Source organism: Macaca thibetana, chromosome 3 (genome assembly GCF_024542745.1).
Source record: "Macaca thibetana thibetana isolate TM-01 chromosome 3, ASM2454274v1, whole genome shotgun sequence".
Classification (NCBI taxonomy): domain Eukaryota; kingdom Metazoa; phylum Chordata; class Mammalia; order Primates; family Cercopithecidae; genus Macaca; species Macaca thibetana.
Window position 1 is genome coordinate 50,656,141 of NC_065580.1, and position 8,620 is coordinate 50,664,760.

Genomic DNA, 8,620 nt, shown 5'->3' on the forward strand with positions numbered 1-8,620 from the left:
ATATAAAAAATATAGGCCAGGTATGGTGGTTCACGCCTGTAATCCCAGCACTTTGGGTGGATCAGTTGAGCCCAGAAGTTTGAGAGCAGCCTGGTCAATATAGTGAGATCCCATCTCTACAGAAAAATAAAAAACTATCTGGGCATGGTGGCACACACCTGTAGTCCCAGCTACTTGGGAGGCCAAGGCAGGAGGATCACTTGAGCCCAGGAGGTGGAGGTTGCGGTGAGCCATGATTGCACCACTGTCATATATATAGGACACAGTGATCTCAGTGAAAAAATGGGCAAAAGATTTGAACAGACACTTCATTGAAGAAGATATACAAATGACTAATAAGTACATGAAAACCTTCTCAACATAATTAGTCATTATGGAAATGAAAATTAAACCACAAGATAACACTACCTCTGCAATGCAAAACTTAAGACTTGACATACTAACTTTGGGCAAAGATGTAGAGCAGTGAGAACTCTAATATATTAGCGGTTGGAATACAAAAACGGAAGACAGTGTGGCAGGTTTTTTTTTTTTTTTTTTTTTTTTTAATAAGCATACCCTTTACCATATGAACCAGCAATTTTATTCCTGCGTTTTTGCCCAAGGGAAATGCAATCATGTGCACATGAAGACTTATGTGTAAATGTTTATAATAGGGTTATTTCTAGTAGCTAAAAACTGAAGAGAGCCAGACCAGAACTGCAGAGAACAAATTGTGTTGTATCTATACAATGGAACACCATTTAGCAATGAAAAGAAAGGAACTACTGATTTATGCTACAACATGGATGAATCTCAGAAGTATTTTGCCATGTAAAAGAAGGTAGATACTTGTGATTCTGTTTGTATGAAATTCTAGAAAAGGGAAAGCTGGCACCAATTATAAAGAGGCTTAAAGGAAATTTTACAGTGATGGAAATGGCTATGTCATGATTGTTGTGCTTACACAAGTGTATACATTTGTCAAAACTCGTCAAACTGTACAGTTAAAATTGGTGAATTGCACTGGATGTAAATGATATGTCAATGAAGATGATCCCAAAAAATTAAAAACAACAAAAAAAGGAAGATTGGAAAGGGCATTTCAGCAGTGGTGAACGGTATGACCAAAAGCATAGAGAGAATAGAACAGGTAAACTAATTTCACAGAATAATGTGTTTTGGAAGATGAATTTTATCTTGTAGTTTTACCCATTACTATGGATTACTTCTACTGTTAGTTTGAATAATGAAATTAGTGAATCTTTGTAATGTGCCTAAAAAGATAATTTTAAATAAAGATAAGTTAACAGTTCATTGCTCACTTTATCCCCTCTTTTCTTCTCCCCCTATCCTTTTCTTTTTTGCTTTAACAGAAGTCCATATAATGCTTGATGGCCTGTTACCTCCTGACACCTATTTTAGATTCAATCCTGTAATGTGTGAAAACATACCTCTAGATGAAAGTCGAAATGAAAAGCTGGATCAGCTGCAGTTGGAAGGGTTGAAATACATAGAGAGAAATGAACAAAAAATGAAAAAAGTTGCAAAAATATTAAGTCAAGAAAAAACAACTCTGCAGAAAATTAATGATTGGATAAAATTAAAAACTGATATGTATGAAGGCCTTCCATTCTTTTCAAAATTGTGATGAGTATATGCATATGGCCTCATAAATGAAGCCCTGTTCAGAAGATCCACCACATTCAATAAGGAATTGTGGGATTCGACATGAGTTAACTTTGAAATACTTACGAATTCTGGAGAATCCTGAAAAAGATGGTGCTTTGACCAGCTTGCACAGTACAGAGAATATTCTTGGTTACAGAATTCATATGGGAACTAGACTTTTAAGATGTTAATAATTAACTAAGCTTTAGTAACCTTACTGTGCTAGTTGGTTTTAGTAGATGTTGGTGTTATATTGTTTGATGTTTGAAAATTTATTAATATATGTGCCGAACAAGAAACCGAAAGCTATATTGTACTTTGTGTTTTTACTTTAGTCCTCATAATCATGTTAAATTTATGTGATCATTGATTTTATTTCATATGGAAAAGCTAATTTCTTCTTAAATTTACGTTACCTAATCTCACTAGCTATGTTCTCCAATCCACACTGCCTTTATTGTAATATCGTCTAAATAGATGCAGAAAATGGAATTTTCTCTATTAAAGTATTTTACATTTGAAATATGAAAGAACCAGATACAGTTTTCTATTCAAATATGTTTATTTTAACATTGGTTAAAAAAGGTGAAGTTCCAGTCAACCACTTTTTAATCCCTAAAATTTCAAGATAATGCTGTATTAACTTTTCCAGATCTAACACTAGCTTATTCTTCCCTGTTATAAAATGGTTTGAACTTACTGAGAAAATATTCCTATCATTAACAAAAATAAACTATTTAAATAATCTGTTAAAAGGCTAATGTCATTTTAAAATTAATTTTTGTTCATAATGTAGCTCCCCTTTAGCCTTTGAATACACCTGGCAGCAGTATGCTTAAAAATTACAAGTTAGGGCATGGCATGGCAGCTCACACCTGTAATCCCAGCACTTTGGGAGGCCGAGGCAGGCAGATCACCTGACGTCAGGAGTCCAAGACCAGCCTGGCCAACACGGTGAAACCCCATCTCTAATAAAAATACAAATATTAGCCAGACATGGTGGCGCACGACTATAGTCCCAGCTACTCGGGAGGCTAAGGCAGGAGAATGGCTTGAACCTGAGAGACGGAGGTTGCAGTGAGCCGAGATAGTGCAGTGCACTCCAGCCTGGGCAACAGAGCAAGACTCTGTCTCAAAAAAAAAAAAAGAAGTTACCTTTCTTTTAACTCCTTTGAACTGTCTGGATTTCACAGAAGTTGATAAGATGCACTTACATGGAACATTGTTTATGCCAAACAAATTCATCTTTGTTGTATCTATTTGTCACATAAATCCTTACATGGAATATTTAGATTTCTCAAGAAAAATGAAACAAAGGTAAGTGCCACTTGTTTTAGACATATAAACTAAAGCTAGACCCGGTTGCCCAGATAGTCATACTGCTTCTTTGCAATGTCAGTTCACAGAGGCTGTGAGATGTGTTTCAAGGAGTGGAGTTGAGAGTCTGGATGCTAATCCTGTTTTTGCTGCAAGAACCCTTCTGTTTGTGACCTTGAGGAAGACAAATGTCTGTAGACTTTGCGTATCCCATTTGTAAAATGAGGAAAGCTAGCTGTAAAATTTTCTAACATCTGAGTTATATCAACTTTAGATATAGTATAAAATAGGAAACTACCAATGATTTCTAAAGATAATATAAAATAGTCCTTTCAGACCACAAATATTACATAATAACATGCAGCTAAGAACTTGTAAATGCAAGAAAAATACAAATAATTGGAAATCAGAATATTTCTGGGAATTCTTCATAATAAAGCAAATTTCAAGCACGATAAAGTAATATTTATGCATATTTACATGTTTGCACCTCATCATGAGGTCAGTCTAGTCTTAAACTGATGTAGTTCATCTGTTTTAAAGCTGAAGTTAACTATTTCCCTTATTGGTGCTTGACTTATTTCTTTCTTAAATAATGCATTACACAAGTGAACTCTGGCCATGGCTTCTTTTCTTTTTTTTTTTTTTTTTCTTTTTTTTAAGTTTCCCATGTATACAACTCAGTCCTTTTTGTACTGACACCTAATATAAGCCATGTAGCATGGCGCCTACATATGCGCCGTGCCATCCCTATTTCTTTAGCTCTTTTCACTCTCGAACAAAAGGCAAACCCAGATGTGTGGTGCACCAGTTTTCAGCCGTTCTTGTCCTCATTTGTATTTGAAACTGGTTATCTGAAGAACTGTAATTCAGCTGAGATAACCCTCATTTTATAACAAGGCCAGTGCTTGCTTTATCCAAAGGAACCCAAAAAGTAAATTCTGCAAATAATACAGAACAGCAATAGGAAGAGATGTGAAAAAGAATTTTCAGTCTTATACAGGTAAAATATTTGCCCTTTTCAAAAAGGCAAAGAGGAAGAATGGTCTATTTTATAAATATAAAAAATTCCTCAACTCATGTCTTCAAAATATAGAATAAAAATTTTTTTAATGCTCAGGTTTTCCTGAGTGTCTCAGAAGTCTTATTTCTATAGTAAATGGTGTACTGGTAATATTTCAGTTCCATTCTTGTTGCAGATACTATTCTTTATTAAAAATAGTACTTCACAGCCAGGGACAGTGGCTCAACCTGTAATCCCAGCACTTTTGGAGGCACAGGCAGGCGGATCACTTGAGGTCAGGAGTTCGAGACCAGCCTGACCAAGATGGTGAAATCTCTACTAAAAATACAAAAATTAGGCCGGGCACGGTGGCTTACCCCTGTAATCCCAGCACTTTGGGAGGCTGAGGTGGGTGGATCACCTGAAGTAAGGAGTTTGAGACCAGCCTGACCAACATGGTGAAACTCCGTCTCTACTAAAAATACAAAAAAATCAGCTGGGTGTGGTGGCGGGTGCCTATAATCCCAGCTACTCAGGATGCTGAGGCAGGAGAATCGCTTGAACCTGGGAGGCAGAGATTGCAGTGAGCCGAGATCAGGCTATTGCACTGCAGCCTGGGCAAAAAGAGTGAAACTGTCTCCAAAAAAAAAAAGAATTGGGCATGCTCCTGTAATCCCAGCTACTCGGGAGACTGATGCAGGATAATTGCTTGAACCCGGGAGGCGGAGGTTGCAGTGATCCGAGATCGCACCACGCACCACTGCACTCCAGCCTGGGCGACAGAGTGGGACACTGTCTCAAAAAAAAAAAAAAAAAACTTCAGATACAGTTGTCCCTAGAGGCATTTGGGCTAGATGGGATTTCCCCTAGAGGGTGGCGAGAGCCGGGCCTGGGTTATAATTACACTATGCACTACTTCCTCCTAAGCCACATTTTTTTTTTTTTTTTTTTTTTTTTTTTGAGATGGAGTTTTGCACTTCTTGCCCAGGCTGGAGTGCAATGGCACGATCTCAGCTCATTGAAACTTCCACCTCCCGGGTTCAAGCGATACTCCTGCCTCAGCCTTCCGAGTAGCTGGGATTCCGAGTACCTAGGGCCACCACGCCTGGCTAATTTTTTTTGTATTTTTAATAGAAATGGGGTTTCTCCATGTTGGTGAGGCTGGTCTCGAACTCCCGATCTCAGGTGATCTGCCTGCCTCACCCTCCCAAAGTGCTGTGATTGCAGTCATGAGCCACTGAGCCGGGCCTGAAAGGAATCTTTTGAGGGGAAAGGGAGTCACAAAAGTATGCAGTCTGAGGGCATAAAGGGGAATCTCACAACTTTGTTTTGGTGGTAGAAGGGAGGGGCTCCCTTTGAGCTTTTTTTCCCCCAGCAACTAGTAACAGCTGAGCTGCTGATTACCGGGGTAGCTAGGATCTCTGAAGTTTGAAGTTCAGAATTGTACATAACCCGCTATGCCCTAGAAATGGTCCTAGTCACACTTTTGAATATTTCACAAGCGTCCGTGCCAGTAATGTGACTAGAACATAGATAACATTTGAGTGCTTGCTGAGTACCAGGAACTGAGCTCAGCAGGTTACATTAAATTGTCACAGTAAGCCTACAAGGTGAATAGCAGTATTATCCCTTTGTTAGAAAAAGTTGCCCAAGATAATTACAGCTAGAGAGCGATAGAGCTAGGACCAGTCCATTGTCTTAGCCAGAACTCTTCCTATCTCTCTTTCCTGGAATGTCCTTTGCTGGAATGTTGTGAAGTGACTTCAAATCCAGTTTACTAAACTGAATCTGTGAAATTTGGGGTTTAATCAGTGAAGAAATGTAATTGTCTCAGTAAATGTCCTCTCAGTCTTCGTAACTTCAGAGGGTTTTTTTTTTTTTTTGGAAAAAAATTATTATAACATCAAATTATGTGAATACTCCTCTTTATCTCTTCATTTAATAACACAGTGGTCTTACCCATCTCCTGGAAGGTTTGCAAATCTGGGAGTGGGGAGAAGGGAGATTGTCTGGGGGAATCACCAGCATTTAGTACTCCAGGAGACAGATAATAAATAAATGGAATACACTGGGCATTGGACAGCCCCTCGTAATGAATAATTCTTCCACCCAAAATACCAACATTTCTCCCTTTTAGAAACTCGGAGCTACTCATCCATAAAATGCAAGTAATGAATTTCTTCCATGAGAAATTGAAGGTATACTTTGCCCAGTTAGGGTGCATAAACCATTTGTAAAATTCCATTCCAGATCAATCCCAACTGAATTATTTTTGCATTCATTGCTCCTTCTTTTCCTTTTTTTTTTTTTTTTGCCAAGTTTAAATACAATCAAACTGTTCACTTAATCTCACTTTTTTGGAACAAATCTATGGCAATTACTCTTCCTTGACTAGGAAATAGGAAGGAGGGGATCACATTTAAAAAAACAGTTTGTTCTGTTCCTGGCAGGAGCTATCTACCATCCAAAAAAGATTCATAGAGTACAGATGTCCCTGGGCTAAACTGTTGGCTGTGTTGGTCCAAGGGTTTGATAAATGTCTCTCTCAGAAGTCACACTGATTGCTTTGTTTATTATAACCTTTATTCAGCTTGATGCGAGTGGATTGAAATTCATTACACTTCACAGATATGCATTATTAGCTTGGATAATTATTTTGATAAAATAAAGTGTTGACTGTAACGTTGACTTATCTTCATGATAAAAATCTTTAACATTCTTAATATAGATTCATTCCTTGCCTCTGAACAATATAAATTTTGAGATGGTATTTTAAGGACTTCGGTCTGATTGAATAGCAACAGGTTATATGGTCCAAAATGGTTGAATGTTCCAGTAATAGTTGTAGCTAACATTTATTGCCATTTATCTTCACAACAACCTTACGAGGCAGGTACCATCATTATTCCTATTTTATATAGTAGCACTGAGATGACAGCGAGAAAAGTCATATTTCTCGACTGCTTCCTCAATATCAATGGAAAATCATAAACCATATCATTAACATGTCTATATAGCAATCTTTCAAAAATTTTCTAGAATTACAAATACTTTAATATCCTTTCAGATATTGTAATGTAATCTACATCACATTTAAATAATTTATGTGTACTACTTAGGCAATTTTCAAAGATCAAACCAAGATAATGTACCCATCTAATGGAATATAAAATAGTTAGCAAGTGCTATTTGGTAGTGCTCTTTTTTTTTTAACTTTTAGGTGTGGGGATACATTTGAAGGCTTTGTTACATAACTAAACTCATGTCAGTTGGGTTTCTTGTACAGATTATTTCATCACCCTGGTATTAAGGCCAATACCCAATAATTTATCTTTTCTCTTCCTCCTCCCACCCTTCCCCATCAAGTAGACTCTAAGTGTCTGTTGTTTCCTTCTTTGTGTTCATAAGTTCTCATCATTTAGCTCCCACTTATAAGTGATAATGTGGTTTTCTGTTCCTGCATTAGCTTGCTAAGGATAATAGTCTCCAGCTCCATCCATGTTCCCACAAAAGAGATGATCTCCTTCTCTTTTAGGCTGCATAGTATTCCATGGTGTGTATGTACCACATTTTTATTTATCCAGTCTGTCATTGGTGGGCATTTAGGTTGATTCCATGTCTTTGCTCCTGTGAGTAGGGTGGCACTCTTTCTTACAGCAGACACTACTACTGACTATGTTTGTAAAAGATAAAGTGATTAACAACAATCCAAAATTCTGTCCAATTATCTGAGAAGAAAAGAAGGTTATATCATCTTATATTGCACAGTATGCCCAACATATCTTGGTCTAGAAAAGTATTTAAAGTAGTATTTTCATTAAATTGGCTATCAAAGTAATTTTAAAAGAACGTGAATGCAATTAAAAATAGTCCATACCTTGACCAAGCAACATAATACTAAAAAGGAAAAAAAGAAGCCACCAAACGTCTTGTAGCAAGTTCTGTGTCATCTATATGAATACACATTCACCTGTAGGAATCTTGAAAAAGCAAGCATCTTTCATTCTGTGTTATACATTTGGATCACATTTTTGAAAATGTTGTAGGAGAACAGTCATTGTGCTTTTGTATTTATGGTAATTATGAACACCCTAGGGAATTCTTAATCAAAAGTTTTTCAAATTGCAAAAGGTAAACAAAGTCAGTGTAATTTATACCACACTCTGCCTTTCAGATTTGGTCTTGAGAACACAAGTTTTTGAAAATAATGCCAGTAGAATTAAGAGTTATTTAAAACTACAATTTTTTTTTTCTATTTTTTAATCATTGAAATCCCAGTCTTGTAAATCGCAGGTGCTGTTATTTTGCTAGTTTTGAATGAACACGTTTGGTATCAGGATGCAGTTAATCCATACACATCTAAACATGCCCTTATGCTTCCATTTCCTATGTTGAATTATGTGAAAAAAAAATGCCCAAAGCTGACACTCAAAAACTGTAGAAGTGGTAGAACTTTAGACGATGTTAGTATATAATGCAAATATCTGGTTTTTATATGCATATAGAGTGTTACAAGAATATACATACTTCAAAGGTCTTGATGAAGTTTAGATAGTATAGAATTTTGTAATATAGTTTTTTACCATTCTCATTTTTTGAGCATGGGAAAGTAGCTATGTCCTAATCTGGTATGTGTCTGCAATAGCACCC

At 36.8% G+C, this 8,620-nt stretch overlaps 1 protein-coding gene across 3 annotated transcripts in view; it reads left to right on the forward strand.

Moving 5' to 3' along the window:
* Positions 1–2,175, forward strand: part of PNPLA8 (patatin like phospholipase domain containing 8) — a 51,281-nt gene extending 49,106 nt beyond the window's left edge. For all 3 annotated transcript variants that reach the window (XM_050785198.1, XM_050785197.1, XM_050785196.1), the window contains one exon: positions 1,356–2,175. In XM_050785198.1, coding sequence (XP_050641155.1) covers positions 1,356–1,630 — 275 coding nt within the window. In that variant the 3' untranslated portion in view covers positions 1,631–2,175. The remainder of the gene's footprint in view (positions 1–1,355) is intronic.
* Positions 2,176–8,620: the final 6,445 nt, after the last annotated feature.